This window comes from Parasteatoda tepidariorum, chromosome 4 (assembly GCF_982258835.1).
Source record: "Parasteatoda tepidariorum strain Cologne lab strain chromosome 4, Ptep-v5.0, whole genome shotgun sequence".
Classification (NCBI taxonomy): Eukaryota; Metazoa; Arthropoda; class Arachnida; order Araneae; family Theridiidae; genus Parasteatoda; species Parasteatoda tepidariorum.
In genome coordinates, this window is record NC_141758.1 from 59,968,737 (window position 1) to 59,987,403 (window position 18,667).

Below are 18,667 nucleotides of genomic sequence, written 5' to 3' on the forward strand. Positions count from 1 at the left end.
ATTAGCCTATCTGAGGACAACTGCTTAAACCATTGAGTCCCAGTACATGAAAATTCTATCATTAGATCAAAAGTTATTCAGGGTGATTTTTTTGTTCACTGTACAATCTGCAGCTCCAAGGTAAAATGTGGCACGTTGAGCAGTAATGTATGGCCCATGTCAATAAAAAATTAGTTGGGAAACTTATTTAACTAGCAAAAGAAACATTTTTAATTGTTTATAATGTAAATTTCAATAAGCTACAAAGAAATTTAGAAATTGGACTTTAAATAATGTAGAGATACTAATTCAAGCTGTTATAAAATTTAAAACTCTTTGAGTTATCACACTTATTTTATAGAAAATTTTCAGTAACAAAACACGTTATCAAAAGAAATGTGTTGAAAGATTTATTTAAACATCCAAGATGTTAATAATTTACAACAATTAAATTAATATAAAAATTAATTCAATTTTTTTATAAATCTATTAATAATGAAAAAAGATAAATACTTAAAAAAGACTATGCTCCTTCAAGCTTGAGGATAAATTTATTGAAACTTAATAACACTGTTTAACATTCATTAATTTAAAATGAGTAATATATATTAATATAATAAACTCAGAATCTTTGAGTATGTCACACTAATAGAAAAATTTTAATGGAAGTTAAAAAAAGCAATTGCAAAGTAATATATTTTGAAAAATATGCAGAAAAAATTTAGAAAACTGATTGCAGACATTAATATTTTATTCTTAATAAAACAATATAATCCAGCTTAGTCAACATTACAGTTGATGGATATAGATTTAAATGCTGCAGAAAAAGAGAAAATGGCAATTTTGTAAAGCAAAGCATTTTCACAAAAGCCCATTGAGGGTCAAGGGAATCATGAAGGTTAAGGATCCACAATTTTGAGACCAATGACATAATTGTGAAAATATGGTCAGCACTGCGCACAAGCCGCCTTTACTTCCCAAACTAGAGAGTACCCATCGAACAGAAGCTGGGTGGGCTTCAAGCTGCCACAAAGGATCGAACCCTAATTGTTCACAATGATAGCTCAGTGAAAACCATTGAGCCATCAAAGCTCAAGGCAGTTATGTGGTTTGGTTTATATCATAGTTATAACCTCAATCCTAAATGAGTATTTCTTTCTCAAATATCCCTCAGATGTGCTAATTTTTAAAGAAAAATATATTTTAAGGCAAAAAAAGAGGGGGGGGGGGTAATTTAAACTCTAAAGCAAAATGAAACTTGCAATCATTTCTAATATCTGCATTTTCCACAATATAAAGATACAACAAACAAAATATTTAAAATACTACAAACCAAAATCTGAGAAGATTTTTCAGACCAGTCAAAAATGGTTTAACTAGTTTAATTTCATTTAAAAACAGAGGAACACTACAGTAGTATAAAAACTTCATGTTTTCATAGACAATCAGGTAACACAATAAATATATTTATTTCATAATTTTGCCTGTTTTGAACAATATTTGAATAACTTTCAAATTATTAAAAGTCGATAAATACAAAAAATTTAAACAGGAAAAAATTATAAAGTAAGAATTGTTGAAGTCAAAATGTTAGTAAAAAAGAAAAAATGCAAAATATATTTTTAAGTTAACCTTTGGGTCTGATAAAATAAATATGGCTTCAAAAGAACTGGTAAAAAATCCCACTGTAACAATAATTGAATTCTTTAAAAACCAAATATGGAAAAAAATAAGGAGAAAATTAAACAACATAGATAAAACACTCACAAAAAGTAAAATCACCGTATAATGAATAACTAGACGAATATTAAAGAAGGTCAAAATAGCAAGAGTAAATATGAAGTCAGGGAAAACAAATATAGCTCTTCAACATAACTTTGTTCAGTTATAAAACAAAATTTTCTCTAAGTAACAATAAGAAATTCAGCCAGATTTTATGCTTTTTGTTCAAAATTACCAAGTTATTGAATAGTATGTATCTAATATCGATTTAAAATATACAAAAACTCAAACTAAGTAATTGCGATCTTCTATTTATGTTTTATTCACATTTGAAATACAATTTTATATCATACATACAAGATACTTTTTTTTTAACAAAGAGAACTCTTTAAATAAATATATAGATATAAATAAAAGATTTTAAATTGCAAAATCTTTTCGATTTATGTTAAGTGTTTTTGATAGTAATACAAGTTTTGTTACTTTATTTAAATTTTTTCTTACTCACATTTTAATGTTAACTCTAAACTTTAAGCTAATTATTTTTTTTTCCAGTTCAATTTTAAGAAAGACAAATAGTGGAATTTTCTTATTAAATATTTGATTACTGTCAAATATGTGTTTTAATTTGGTTCCATTTCCTAATATCTAATTTATAACTAATAATTCAGTCAAATGACAACTTTACAGAATAACTTAAATATAAAATAATTCTTAATTTAAATTTCATTTCATTTAAACTGAGGCAGGATATATTATGACTAGTGACATGTAAAAAATTTTGAAGAAACAAAAAAGTCTTAGAGATTTCCATAATTAATCTTAAAAGCAATTATTTTTCTCAATTTTTGTACATAATACATAGTCCTTTCTCAATCAAAAGTATTATTAAACCATAATTTCTTTTTTTTTCAATTAGAACACAATATGACTACACACCACGAAAAAGGTATTTTAAAAAATATAATTCTTAATTCTTTTGACAGAATAGTTTTTTTCAACAAATTTATGACAAAAAAAGATGAAAAAAAGAGCTGATTTGTGAAAGTTATTCTGTAAAAAATAAGTTCATAACAAAACTTTTTTTTAACTATCCATTTCATGCCCATTTTGTACACCCAAAGGAATGAAAAGAAATTATGTAATAACACTACACTAAACCCCAGAATAAGTACATTAGCTTAAAGATACATATGATCATTTATAGCTCAGCTGATGAACAACCATTTGAGCATACCCAATCATAGGCAATATTGTAATGAAACAAACATGTATGGTTTTCCATAATCACTGCTCTTAATATATATTTTATATGTTTTTAATGAAGTGCACAAACTACAGACAGATCACAAATTAATATTTAAGCAAGGAAAAAAGATATCAAAATGCGAAAAATCACTATCAAAATCCGACTTAAAATCGTCAAAACCTGTTTGGTTGCAGATCAGACTTGAAGGTGTTTCTAATAATATCTTTTTAACTTTCTTAATTCCAATTGATATATATATATATATTTAATTCCCCTTCCACAATAGTTCATCAGATTTTGATAGTACTTTTTTCTAGTTTAAATATTAATTTTGCATATCCTAATCACAGATTTTTGAATTTTATCTTTTGCTAAAGATTCTAAAACATATATTAAGCAATGATTATGCAACACCCTGTTTATATTTATAAACTTTTCTTTGAACTGAAAATGTTTCATCCACTTTAAAGTTAGGAAAACATCTACTGAAAAGAGAATAGAAATTAAAAAACATTCACAAGCATAAAGCTATTCAAGATGTCATTACATAGAACTAATTATGAAGCTTTAGATGAGTTTGCATTGAATCTTTGCGAGAAAACCGCTTAAAACAGAATTCACAAGCGAATGGTTTTTCACCAGTGTGACTACGTTGATGAGATATCAAACGATGTTTCTGAGTGAATGCTTTTTCACATCTATCACATTTAAACGGTCTCTGAATATCATGGCTTTCTACATGTTTTTGAAGTTCTCTTTCAAACAGTGTATAGTATGTACACATATGGCAGCTATACAACATGCATTCTTGAGATCCTGGAATGTTTCCATCCAAACCTGTAAAATTTTTTGAGTATTTGAATTAAAATTTCAAGCATTTATAAAATATATTGAACAAATAAAGCAGTATGTAGAAAAAACTCTTCAAAAGTTTAAACAAAGTAATACTTTTTGCAGAGCCCTCATCAGACTTTGAGGGGCCTTAAAACGTTCTATTTCTACGGTTTTCTAAAGTACATGAATAATTTAGAACTCCTAATTATTATCCTGCTTATTCTATTTAATTGGAATTGTTTTCTAAAAAAGAGCAATGTATTTTTTCTTTTTTATATTTTACACTGTTCTTACACTTTTATGTTTAATAAACACAATAGTGGCACTTAAAAGTGAAAAATGTTGCATTTAAGAGCTCTACTAAATATTTAAAAATTAACGCTAACTCGTCAATGAAGTTTTTTTTTTTTTTTTAAATGGCTTCTAGAAATGTTGAGACTACTGCGTTCTTTTTAATTTCTTCTATATGATGAAATAGAAAACAAGGTTTGCAAGCATCAATATTAAAAATAAAGAAAAATTATATTAAGAAACTTTTTTACAAATATCATAGGTACAAGGCCCTAGCAATGACACTAGACAGTAAAGACATTCAATGACAAATTAAAGATACATTTAAGTTAAAATTAAAAGCAGACATTCAAATTTAGATTCATAACATTGATATATATGGGTTAATAAAAAAAGAAAAATTAAAGCTAGCACAGAAGCAACATGTTAACTTACGAGCAACAATATTTTCTTTCGATATAGCAGTATTTGAAAATTTATGAGTTACAACTATTAAATTTATTTTTAAAGATCATGTTCAAAGTTATGAGAAATATTGTTCTTTTTTTTTTGGTAAAATTAAAAGCTCTGGCCTTTTCTGTTTTTTCTTAAATACATTTTATAAAAACTTTTTATAAAGTATGGTTAGACAAAAAAGTTAAATTTTTCTTCCTTTTTTCAGAGTAAAAAAAAATTAACAATATTCTCTCCCCCCCCCCTCAGAAATTTGCATATTCTAAAGTTAATATGAGTATTTTCTAAACAGTACAACATTAACTTACAATATTTATTAAGAAACACATGTAATAAAGCTGCCAATTTTTCAATGAAATATTTATTTTGAAAATAGCTGTTATTCAAAAATGAACAGATCTAATTCTCTATTCATAAATATAACACTATTTTTTTATGTTGGCTTAGTCACAAACTATATAAAATCTAAAAAGCTTTTTCAGGCTTTTTACACAAAGTAAAAATACTGTTCCAATGGAGTTAATATAGAAATGTACATAGCCTTTATCTTTAACTTTCTGAAGACGAGATCTTATTTGAAATATTTGTTGCACAAATAAAGCTGATAAAATAAAACACAATTTTCAAAACTATGATGCTTCAATTTCTAATAAGAAAATGATATGCTTGATCAATATTTTTTAATACATTATTTTATAAGATATTATGATTTGGTTTGAAATATCCCTATTTAAATTTTTTGGAAAAGGTTTACTAGAATTTAATTAAAATGGGATGTACATGCATAAACACAGCCTGCATTTTTATTTTAAAAATATAATATAGAGAAAAGTTCATTAATTTCTATAATTTTAAATTTTGAACACTTAAATGTGTGAACTTGATGCATTTTCCTAAAATATTAACTATGATTTCCTTTAAAACAGACATATAAAATAATATTATATATATTTTTTTAATAAAGAATCAATATGTATAACTAGATATACAAATAAAATTTTAGAACACAATTTTCAACTTAATGATTAGGAAGGAAAATGTCTAATTTTTTAAAGCCTTTTAATATTGATAGAACTGGGAAATGGGTTGATAGAACTGGGAATATTGATAGAACTGGAAACTTCATTGCAAACATACTTATTTACAAGTATCGATAAATTACATTAATGATTTACTTTAATATATAATTTATTAACAGTCTATTGTAACTAATGGGTTGATTAAACAGAAAAGGGAAAATTAATATTTCCTTTTCGCAATGCATATTTCTTTTTAAACGACAGATTTATATTCAGAGTTCTTTTCAAAAAGTAACACAAAAATAAAGAAGATAAAACTATGTTAACCTTAATAATAAAGTAGAATTATTTTATATTTTATTCAAGTTACATTTACATACAATTAAGAAAACAGCAAGCTGACACACACTATTAGAAAAGCATTTTAAGCTTCTGCAATATAACAAAATGTTTATATTTTTCCAGAATCGGATGATTAATAATAATTTTTTTTATCATTACCTCAGCTATATATTTCATTCACATAAATGTTTCACACAAAATTAAGCTGTACAGAAAATATTATAAAACAACTAATAATAAAATACTTATATACAGCCCAGTTTATAGTAAATAATTATTATCTTTTGTTTAGGTAAATGCAATGAAAAATTTGTCTTGTGGGGCATTTATAGTTATTAATATGAATTTTCGTTTGCTTTTTAATAATTTAAGATTTCTAAACTAAACAATTTCAAATAAACTATACTAAATTTTTGTTTCTTAATAATTTAAGATTTCTAAGCTAAACAATTAACTATGTACATGTTATTTTAACAATCAATATAGGGATTAATTAATAATAACAACATGGAATATACATTTATAACTTTAAGAACTAAAAACTATTAGTAATATGAAAATAATATTTGTAAAAATATTTGTAATATGAAAATAATAAAATACCAAATAAAGCAACAAGATTTCATAAATATACTTTATGCAAGTATAAGATAAGGATATTTTAATACAAAATAATTCATGTGAAAATCTTTATTAAAATATCATATATGCCTTCATATATATTTAAAAAAAGAATTGGATGATATCTAGCAATAATATTACAATTAGAATGATTCAAAATAGACTAATGAAATAAAAACTGATTACTAATTTATCATTTTTAATACAATTGCCAAGTAAATTACTAAGGAATAATGAAGATTATTGACATTTATAAAATACAATTAAGAAGTAATTTTAAAATACATTGAGAGCTTTTTAAGAGTTGTCATTTTAAAACAAATTTAAATAAATAAAAAAAATGTAAGGAAATGCAGTAAAGATTTTTTATATCATATTTTTTCTTCTTCTTTTTAATAAGTTATTTTTTTCTCCATCATATAATCCTACAGTATTAATAATAAAGCATCAAAAATAATTTTAGACTGCTAAAATAAAAGCAAACCTATAGGAGAGAGGGGAAAATGTCTCTAGAATTTAAAAGTTTCATGAAGAGGATTGGGGTGGGGGGGGATCTGGGATACATTGCATCATATGAGTTCAAATAAACAACTGTTCTTTTTCCTCCTTTTTTTTAAAGAAAAAACTAACAATTCTAAATTTAAAGTGGAATGCTGTTAATAATTACATGACTTTAAGGCTATAAAACATAACAGACATAAGCATTATTGTAAGCACATAAATATCTGGAAAATTCTAACAAAAAAATTGTTTGTAACATTAATTTTCACATTGCTTTCTTATGAAATACAGTTACACACTATTTATATGCTTTCAGTTTATATTTTTTAACATTCATATTCTATTCTTAGCCATCTATTACAAAACTTATTTTCCTTGTCTTTCTTAATTAAAACTATTTAAATTTTTGCTTTTATTATGGAAAATTTTGAAGATGCAGATCACTAAAATAAATTGGAAGGATAAATTAGAGTTAAAGGAATGAAAAGAAAAAATTCACAAAAACAATACAGTAATTTAAAGGGACTTATTTTAAATACATTATTTGTCTTTACAGCATTTATCTGGATTAAATGTGATACAATTCAAAAATAAGTTTCACTAGCTAAAAAAAAAAAATGATTATGCTGCTTGTAAAACAAAATAGAAAAAAAAAATAATGCATAGATTATTTTTTGTTAAAAAGCACTTGTGTTAAATTATGATATATATGCATAGATTAAATCGACACACAATTTACATAAAGAATAAGATATACATCAAAAGTTATATTAGCTTGCTAGGAAGCAAGATTTTCATGATTAAAGTGTGTTTTAAGTATATGATAATGGGTCAGTTCTCTGACTTGGATTTTTTGGGAGCTTGCACCAAGATGTAGCAACAATACAGCTAGAAAGTAGTCAATAAATTTTAATCAAGTTATTGGCTGCAAATTGTATTTTCCTTTAATATTGCAATTTTTTTAATTATACTTTGTTGTTTTTATAAATTAGTTAAAATAATGAAAAATTTTTTTAAAAATTATTTAAAATATTGAGAATCTGATTGGAATATCTGAAGCAGGTTGATCAATCCAAAGTCAGTAAAAATGCTTGATAAGTTTCAAAAAATTGCAAATTGTATTTTCCTTTAATATTGTAATTTTTTTAACCATAATTTGTTGTTTTGATAAATTATTTATAACATTGAAAAATGGATTATTATCAAATAAAAAATAATGGCGTCACGTGAAAACTATGAACTGGATCGTTTGAAAAGTCGACTGTCAACAATTGTTTAATCTTCAAAAGTTGAAGGAATTTGGAACAGGCCCCAAAAGCTCCATGTCGCGGACCTCATTAATTCATATTATGTCTCAGCCCGTTAAAACACATAAAAAGGCGTTTTACTGTAAAAGCAAAACTAAGATCAAATAAATCCGAATAAATATTTCTAATTTTCATTCACATCACAATTGTCTTGGCTGTCATTTTTATCATCTTTCTTATGGGTATTCATATGGTATTTTAAACTGCTTCGAAAACGCATAGGTTTTTTGCAGATTGGGCAAGAATAAGGTCGTTCATCTGTATGCGTCAGAAAATGATCTTTTAAATCCCCTTTACGAATAAAACTTTTCATGCACACTTCACAAGTAAAAGGACGTTTTCCACTGTGAACAACTAAATGGGCTTTAATGCGACTCATGTGAGGAGTCGAGTAACTACATGAGCAACAGAAAAGACGTCCTTTATAAGCATATATTTTATTCACGTCAGCTGGAATATCATCATCATCAGAATCCATATCTTCTTCAGAATCTTAAAGGGAAAAAAAAATTATAAAAAATTGGCAGTATTATCCATATTAAATGTATACAAAATTTAATGTTAATACTGATAATTTCATACAAAAAAATCAACACGGTTTACATTTAAGATATAACAATAACTTTATTATAAATTATTGTAAACACTTCTGAAAAATAGAAATAATTTATTTTTGAAATGTTGAGAAAGAGTGCTCATATTCTTCCGAAGATTCTGAAAATATATAAAAATAGTATTAATCACAATATAAAATATCAATAAATGTTTCAAAAGGCAGAATTGTTAAAATCTAGTTTAACTACTTAAAAACATTAAATCAAATTAAATAAAATTTGTTTAAAAGGATTAACAGTAAATGAAATATTACCGGGTATGAAAGTAAAATATTCTCCACAATTTTTTTTCCTTTCCAATACCTACCCGACATTCGTCATTTAGGTATCAGTAGGGTAGAACTGCTGGTCACTCTTACAGAGGCAGCATATTAGGTAGGATAACATTGCTCCCACAGTAAGGACAGATAGTACAGAGAATGAATGAACATCCATGCCTTGTCTGGGATTCTAACCTAGGACCTTTCTGATTTGAGATCAACTCCCCGATAGGACTAACTACACAGACTGGTAAACTTTTACATTAACAAAAAAAGTTAAAAAACTTATATTTAGAAATAAAATAAAAGCAAATTTGTATCCTTATTGCATTACATAATGTACTATGAAACCACATAAATTTTAAAATGTAATTTTTACCCACTATTTCATTAAAGCAAAAATACCATATTTAACACAATACTAAAAAGCTTTTAAGCAGAAAATACAGTACCTTTAGTTCGTCCAGAACAACGAAATTTAATTTTTTCATTTCATTTTACTTAATTTTTATGTGTTTAAAATATATATAACATAACAAATAAAATAAAAAGTAGCTGGTCTGAATTTTTGGGTCAATTTTCCTTTGCGTCCGGCTAACCAAAAAATACACATAAATCATGGAAGTCAAACTAACATTTAACAATAATGCTTTATAAACGATGCGCTAGAAATTGAAATATGTTAGATATATATATTTATTTACATTAGCATGCATAAAAACAATCAAATAGACTGCTTACAAAGATAAAAAATGATTTTTAGTTTAATACTGAATTGCAAAAGCAACAGGAAACAATACTATAATAGTATTATTAATAAAAGAACAGGTTAACGAAATGGTGAAAATTCGCTACTTGTTAATTCACTATTTCAAATTAGCAAAAAGTTTTTCACCAAACTGCATTAGTAAAAATGAAATACATTAAGAATTAAAATAAATATTTATAAGTTTTTGAAAATTATTAATATATTTTTTTTTTGGGGGAACACATAATTCGTTATAAGAAAAGCACAAACTTTTGCGCTTCACGCGAACAAACCATTTAATCACATAGAGACATTTTCATTAAACCTTGATAAATTGAATGTTCTTGTCACAATTATAGTGCTTTTCAAATGTTTTTTAGTTTTACATTAATTTAATTTTTAACGTTCAAAATTTAGAGAATCTGTTAACAATCGGATTCGGGTAATTGTCACAATTTCGAAGTTTTATGATCGTCAACACATACGCTTACAGCTCACTTTAGAGTATTAATTGATTGTTAATTGATTTTGCAGATGTACTTTCCGCACTTTTCAGTGAAGATCAATCAATCAATTGCTTTTGTAAATAATAAATATTGTTCTGAAAAATGTCCTTTGAGATATGTTTATTTCTTGATCGCATAAAAACTGAAATTGTTCCGAAAGATTTATTTAATGTAAAAATCTAAAACAATTCTAACCTACTTAAATAAGCTTTTAAATAATTTTATTATTGAAATGAATTTGAATTTAATTCAGCCAGATATAAGTAAATTGCCTTTTCTCTGCGAAACGTGTGGCAAACGATTTCCTAAAAAAGATAACCTTACAAGGCATGTTAAAAATCATTCCCCAATTAAACCTTTTGTCTGTGACTGTTGTGGAATGACATTTCGTAAAAAAGGCAATCTAATTGCCCATTGCACGGTTCATAATAATGTGAAACCCTTTGCCTGTGAATTATGTGATAAGAAATTTCGTGTTAAAGGCCAGTTAACTAGACATCACTTAGTTCATACCCAAGAAAAACCATTTATGTGTGAAGTTTGTAATCAGCGATATGCTGATAAATCAACTCTTAAATCTCACTTGTTTACTCACACTGAATTAAAACCCCACGTATGTGATGTATGTCAAGAACGGTTTGCTAAACGTCGTACTCTAAGACTGCATTATTACTGTCACACTGGAAGGCCACACCCATGTGAATTTTGTGACAAAAAATTTCAATCAACTAGTCACTTAAAAAGACATTTACTAACTCATACTCGTGAAAAACCCTTTGTTTGTGAAGTATGTGACAAAAGGTTTGCACAAAGATGCAGTTATAGAGCTCATTTCTATCGTATGCACACCAATGAACGTCGTCATTATTGTGACATATGCAACAAGAGTTTTACGGAGCGAGGAAATCTGAAGAAGCATTATGCTGTACATTTCAAGTAGAATGCTTGTTAATTTTTTCAAATTTTGTGAGTTACAGTCAATTTTTACTGAAAATGAAATGAGTTAATTGTATCCATATGGGTCAAAATAGTTACCAAGTTTTGTCAACAGCGGGACAGAGGCATGAAGGAAACTTAAAATAAAAAAACACTAAATCACAGAATGAGGCAAGCTTCTCACTCTTTGTATTTTTCAATTAACATAAAGCACTAGAATCATCTCATGGGGATTTAAGTTGGTATGAGCAGGCACAGATATGGAAACACCCTCCAAAAACTTTGACTTCCACTTTTCATATGAGAATCCAATTTAGCCTGTCTATCTAGAGAACTCCCCAGTTGTCAGTAGCACTGTCGGTGACTATGGTTACAAGGTTGAATTATTTCGAGTAGAGGCGTGGGGTAAACATTTGAGACAAGTTTTGATGGGGGTCTGTGAGTGCAATATCAAAAGCTCTTAAACGTGCTCTTCCTTGTTTCCATAACAGCCTCAGTCTCTGGCAGGGGGAGTTTTTTAGATAAACAAACTGTACTTATCTGTTAGTGGTGTATTAAAAGAAGGTTGACGAAAATTAACAAGTTTTATCATAAATGCATCAGTTAGATCTTAGTGGACTTTTATTTTATTACATTAATTTCACACAAATATAAGGAATAATAATGAAAAAATCTTAATGCTCTTTAAAAATTATCACTAACAGTTTCACAATAATTAATTATATTATAACTATAATTCTTTTTAATACTTGAAAACACTTTGAAACCATTTTGGTCCAGTAACCTGCCAATTGATAAGTATACTGAGAATTTACCTCACTGTTGCTAGATATATGATGACTCGCTATTCTTTGTTGAAACTAGGGTTGTGATTTATTGGTAATGTTAGAAAAAGGTATTACAGTACAGAACCCGTTATCCGGAAATCAGAAAACCCAAAAACCGGAACAAAATTCGATAAATTTTCTCGCCATTTTTTTAAAAAAAATTTTTTTTCCTCGTAAGATTTTACGATTTTTCTTTCTTTTTTTTAAAGATGTTTACCTTTCCATCATTTTGGAAATAATCATTAGTGTATTACTTCATCGTTTTTTCTTATTTTTAAGATTATTTCCTAATTTTTTTTTTAGTTGGGTTTAACAATAAAAAAAAAACGGTTTTTTGTAGCGATTCAGAAAACCGGAAAAATCAGTTATCCGGAATAGCGATGGTCCCGACCATTCCGGATAATCGGTTCCCTACTGCACCTATAAGTTTCTGGTGAGAATAAATCAATTTTAACACTTACTAATGCTGGGAAATTTTTTTTCGACTGAAATATCCTCAAATGATTTAAACAGTAGTTTAAGGAAGTAAATTTCATTTTTCTGCTTTTTTCCTTCTAAGAATCTTTTAGTTACAGCCCTGGTACTCTACCTCTTAAAAAAAGAAATAATGTTGAATTTATAAAATAAATTTAAAAAAAATATGTATTTGTTGTTATTTGATATACACATTAAATGATTTCTGTTTTAAATATGATATAAGTTCTGTGGCATTTTTCTTAATATATATTTAATTTTTTATACAGTAAAGCCTGTATTAATGTTAAACTTTCAATAACTTTAGTGGTCACTATTTTCTGGCTCCCGCAACATGCAGCTCTTATTTATACTGTTGGTCTTAATGAAAGATTTCCTTTCCTTTGCTAGGCGTCTAGAGCACTGTCAGTAACTATGAACAAGAGGTTGAATAATTTAAGTAATGATGCAGAGAAAAATTTTGGACAGGGCTTGATTCTCGTTGGAGAGAGAGCTCCTCTTTTCGAAATTTGATTTTTTATGTTTCCATAGCAGCAGATAGTCTTAGAATTTGAGGCAGGAGTTCTTTTGTTTGACAGTTAATAATTGCTTTTTAAATCTAAGTCATCAATGACTGGTCTCTGTATAAATTCTTATGGGTGAACATTATTGTGAATTTTTCAAATGCTGGATTTTTTTACATTTTTTAAAAAGTATTTAAAGGTTTCTTTATCAATGACAATGATATAGCATGATGCATGCATATTTAGAAATTAAATTTAAGTATCTGGACAGTGGCAATTTTCCCACTAGGCAGTTACGTAGAGCTGTTGGGTTAAAAGCAGAGTAATTTATAAAAATTATATTTATTCGAAAATTTACAGAGAGTTGATGTAAAAACAAATTTATATGATTTATAAATATAAAGAACTAAAGCAATTTCAAAACGTTGCAAGTATAATTGGTTAGGTCTTTTAATAAATGAGTAAGTTCCTTGAAAATATACTGTATTTAGAAAAATCTCTAGAATTTACTGAAATTTTCTGGTTTTACTAAGCTGAGTTAGCCTAGTAGTTATCGAATAACTTCTTTTATTGGCATGACAGCCCTTTGTGGGTCAAAGCCTTCCCTAGAACCTTCCTCCATTCTGCTCTTTTCTTTGTGATTGTTCTCCAGTTAGTAATTCTTAGAATTTTAAAATTCTCTTTCACACAGTCAGGCCATCTGATTTCAGACCTACCTCTAATTCTAGCTCCCATTGGTTTGTAATTGAAGATCTTAAATGTCTAGTAAAAAGGGTCCAATCGACAGACATGACACCTGCAAGCTTTAAGCGACTTATTTTTTATGTATTTGTTTACATCAGCTTCCTTGAATAGCCTATACAGCTCAAAATTAAATCATTTCCTTCATAAGCCATCCACATTTATAGCACCAAGGATTTTTCTCAAGGCTTTTTTTTTTTAAAAAAAAAAACAGCAAGCAGGTCTGATTGTGATTTAGTTAAAGACCATGTGTTCTCAAATAACAAGACTGTTTAATGTATCAGGTTGAATATAATCATTATTACCGTCCGAGATGACTAAGATCTTTCCCATTTTTATTTTTATAATTATTAATTAAAAATATCTTGACACATGACTTTGAATGTGGAAGACAACTAGCTTGGAGGGTTAATATTTAAAAAAAAAAAAAATTAAGCATATATTTGTCTAAAAAATTACTTGTCATTCTGGGTCTATGATTTTCTAATTAAACCGTGTGCACAAAAAGACCCAGTTTACTATTTGGACTTTTCTGTAATTTCTTCACCTTGAGAATTATTTTTACTGAGATGATATACTTGATTTGAAATATTATCGCATCACCATAAGATTTTATTTTAATCACCATTTTAATCATCAAAATTTATTTACCAGTTTTCATAAAACTTAGTCAACTGATGTAAGAAATTTTTTTTTATGTAAAATTTTAACTTGTTTGTGTAGTCCTTCAGTAATATATTCTAAATTCATTTATTACTAATATGTAAAGTTTAAAACTTTTTTTTAAAAATATTAAATGCATTGCTTTAATTACTATCCAGAATTTTTTAATTATCTTATGAATTTATTCAATAGTTAGATTCGAGATTTGTTTCCTTTTTCTGAGAAAAAGCAAAAAAGACTTACTACGAAAACGTCTTAACCAATTGTTGCAAACTTAATTTTGTTTCAATTTTTAATAATAATAATAAAAGATTATTAATGCGTTACATACAAGGTGTATTAAAAAAGTTCACTGACTGGACCTTATAAACAACACAATTTAAAGAGCCAGGAAAAATCTATGGTAAAATGGCAGATATTAAAGGGTTCAAGAAATGGATGCAGATGGGGCAATTGAATGGTATGTTTGTAAACACTAGCGTAACATTGAAATGCATAAACATAAAATTTGTTATAAATTGAATAAATATTTTAGGTGTACTGTACAGATGCCCTTAACATGAGATGTATTTAGGGTTGATTTAAGAGGAAAGGAAACCACTGAACATGACTTATCACATTCACTACAACACTCAACAAATGATTGATATCGATACCATAGAAATTAGTAATTTGCCATGAATTAAGGCAAAATCTGTACAGATTTTGGGCTATATTTTTGGAAGATGTGCAACACCTGTAATTCGATTTGTTGTAAAAGAGGCTTTTACAGACTTATACTAGCAGCTCTATTTATGATGTCTACGTGGTTAATTGATTATTTTCAAGATAAATAAAGATAATATATTTTATTTCTTTAATTTGCTTAAGCTCCCATTCACCAAGCTTTTCAGTTGGATCTTGTAATAGTTAGTATTTTAGTGGAAAACCAAAGCTAAAGAGCTAAACATGTATACCAAGATTTAATATTCATGTCAGATCTTGATGTGACCTGAAATAAATACAAGTTTATTGTCACTTTCATTCAGCTGTTATGTGCAGAATATTTGTATAGGTATTATACATATATAGCATCTGAATCTAGTAATTATTTTTCTTCTATGTATATATATATATTAATTTTAGCAAGCCAATATTAACCCAAATAATTGAAATAAATATTAAAATAAATTTATTTCAATTATTTGAGTATATTTTAATAAAATAAATATTATTGTCATAAACCCAAAAACTACTTTTAAGTCTGGCTATCTACTTTTAAGCCTGTTTTATAGTTATCATATGACATTTTAATTTGAACTGCAATATGATACATTATTCATATTGGTATTAAGATGTCTGATAATTTGAGATTGTGTTAATTTTTTCTTTATCACAAAATGTTCAAAGAAGTATTCTCAAAATCAGCATTGCTTTTTAGTTTTTAAATGTGTAAAAATATACTAAAAATTATAGTACAGAGTATATATTTTATTTCAACATAGTGAAATTTTTATACATTTCTTCTTTTTTTACTGTTTGTAATTTTCTGAATTATAACCTCAGCACCACTATTGTTGGCTACTGGGATTCAATAAATAGCACCAACATATCAATTTCTTGTTCTATGACTTTTGATACTTTTTATGATAAAAAAAACTTATACTCGCAAAACAAAATGATTTTATTTTAACCCCAAAAAAAATATCTAAGAATAAGACATGTATTAATAGCCTGAAACATAGCATAACTTTCAGAAGGGATTAAATAAACAGTACATATTCTTAATTTAAAAACTGGTGTAATAGCAAACACATGACAAAATCTCGTAACATAAAACATGGTGTTAAGTATAAGAACATTTTTGATACATTAGTTTTAATATTTTTATGCTTTATGATATGTGAATGAAATTGGAACAATTTAAATCATGTGGAAACTTTATTTTAAGTAAATATTATTATTATTTTGTAGTGAATATGTTTCAATTTTTCAGATCCTATGTTCTTTTATGGTTTTGGTTACCAAAAAGTTCTTTACACTACACCTTCTATCATTTTAAAAATTGTTCATATTTTTAGTGAAAATAGTAGTGAGAAATTTTTTTAAAAAACTAGCTAGTCTTTAGAATTGAAATTTCTTGCCCTGAACTAATATGTAATTTAGTTCATGCATTATTTTTTATTTGATAGTTATTATGGTATAAAATAATAACATCGCTAACTAAACTTATTTTAATCTCATTGGAAGTATGCTGTGTCTACTATTTTTTTCATACAGTGAGAGGTTGGTCTAAATAGGAGTGCACAACCCTTTTGAGTGAAGGGCTACTCGCACACAATGTTGACCAACGAAGAGCTGCACACACATTTCAGTATATTGACAGCAATTAACATAATTTTTATATAAAGATTAGTGTTCTAAGCAATATTAGTCAACATGATTTTTTTTATCACATCACATAATACAAAAGTTCACATAAATAAATGTAAACAATCGTTGTCATTCCCAGGGAAGGATTGTCATAAAGTCTTTTTCTTTTTAATACCGCCAGATGGCATTCTTTTTAAATTTGTATGTATTTGTCTGTTTAATGTCAATAAAACTTTTTCTTTCTGTTTGAATCTTTATCTCCACCGACTACAATAAAAAAAACTGCAATGCTCAAAGAATTAAAGTAAAGCAAAGAATAAACAAATAATTTTATTGAATATTATAAATAAATTCAAATTAAATATTTTAAATAAAGAAAATTTATAAGGTTTAAATTAAAATAAAACCAATACTGTACAAAGTATCAATATTTAGTGAATTATAAGAGGCTTTATGAATGCAAATTGAACGTATCAAAAAGTGATGACATGTTTATGAAATGATGAAAAGTATGCTTCCGCAGGCCACACTTCAACATTTCTTAGGCTGCATGTGGCCTGCGAGACGCAAATTGCACACCCTCTAGTCTACAAAATAGTAAAATTATCATGAAAGAATAAACCATATAACTTTAAAGTTCAGAATAAATCTTAGAATTTTAATAAATAAGAATTATGAACAAAAATTTAGGCTATTTTTGACCATTGGAAAAACATAACTAAGAAATTGTTATTTGAAACAAATTAAAAATTTTTTAAAGATAATCTGAAAAAAAAAAAAAGTTGTCATTGAAACTTATAGTGTGTGCTGCAAAAAATTGCAATTGTTTATCTTAAATTGAGGAAATATGCTATTTCAAAAACAGATCCCAGAGTATGCTTTAAAAACTATTAATTATATAAAAATTGATAGTGATACAATAAAAGATGTGTACTTAGACATGACCTTTGAATTTGGATAAGAATTATGTATTACTCAAATAATGATAAAAATTTTAACTATATAATTTTTTTGCATGTATATTAAAAGGAAATATAATTGCTTTGTTATATCTATAGTACGACATGACCAAAACTTTCATTTCTTTTCTTATCCTTCAGTGAAGCTTATAAAAAAAAGTACAAGGTTACACCAATTAAGATCGATTTGAAGTTTTTTTGCATAACTAAATGGCATGTCTACAAATTTTTATATAAAATGCGTGAAGCAACGTGATTTGATACAATGTTAATTATCGCAAAATAAAAATTATAAATCCTAGTTGTGATTTCAAGAACTAATATTGCATTAATAATATAAAATATATAACTGTTTTTACCTTTGTGAAAGAGTGTTCACAACATTTCATCCACAAAATGATTACTTTTATAACACATTTCTTGTACCTGGTGAAATCTAGTCAAGTTTTAGCACATTTTTTAAATAGCGAGAGAATGTAAGTTCTAGAAAATCACTGTAATATTTAAACTAAATATTGTTATTTTTGGTCAATACTTTAAACTCAAAAGCGACTTTATCTAACCACACTCATTTTAATAGATTGGCAAACAAAAACTCGATGTCCAATTAAAAGTATTAGTACTTTGTCTTTATAAAACGCTTGTGTTTTAGTACAAATAATTAATTGTTCATTTCTATTATACTTTATGACACTAGATTTTTTTAGCACTAATTTTATTCTAAAGTTGTGTAAATCATTAATTGAAAAGTGTCTGGTTAAAGTAT

The 18,667-nt window shown here is 26.7% G+C and overlaps 2 protein-coding genes across 8 annotated transcripts in view; one reads left to right on the plus strand and one right to left on the minus strand.

Annotated features, from left to right (window-relative positions):
* The window catches only part of LOC107443289 (uncharacterized), a 28,733-nt gene extending 18,315 nt beyond the window's left edge, over positions 1-10,418 (minus strand). For 2 of the 7 annotated variants that reach the window (XR_015433084.1, XR_011637019.2), the window contains exons 1-2: positions 10,211-10,418; positions 3,498-8,810 (exon numbers count right to left, since the gene is read on the minus strand). Coding sequence is in view for 1 of the 7 variants with exons in the window: in XM_087161201.1 (XP_087017327.1) it covers positions 8,443-8,796 (354 nt within the window). In the remaining 6 variants the exon portion in view is untranslated. Of the gene's footprint in view, positions 1-511; positions 8,811-10,047; positions 10,174-10,210 lie in introns of those variants that run through there. The other 5 variants (XR_015433082.1, XR_015433081.1, XR_011637018.2 and 2 more) reach the window with 5 other exon arrangements.
* Positions 10,419-10,503: 85 nt separating this feature from the next.
* Positions 10,504-12,850, plus strand: LOC107443288 (uncharacterized). Its single transcript, XM_087161202.1, has one exon. The coding sequence runs from the start codon at positions 10,679-10,681 to the stop codon at positions 11,384-11,386; it is 708 nt and encodes a 235-aa protein (XP_087017328.1). The 5' UTR covers positions 10,504-10,678; the 3' UTR covers positions 11,387-12,850.
* Positions 12,851-18,667: the final 5,817 nt, after the last annotated feature.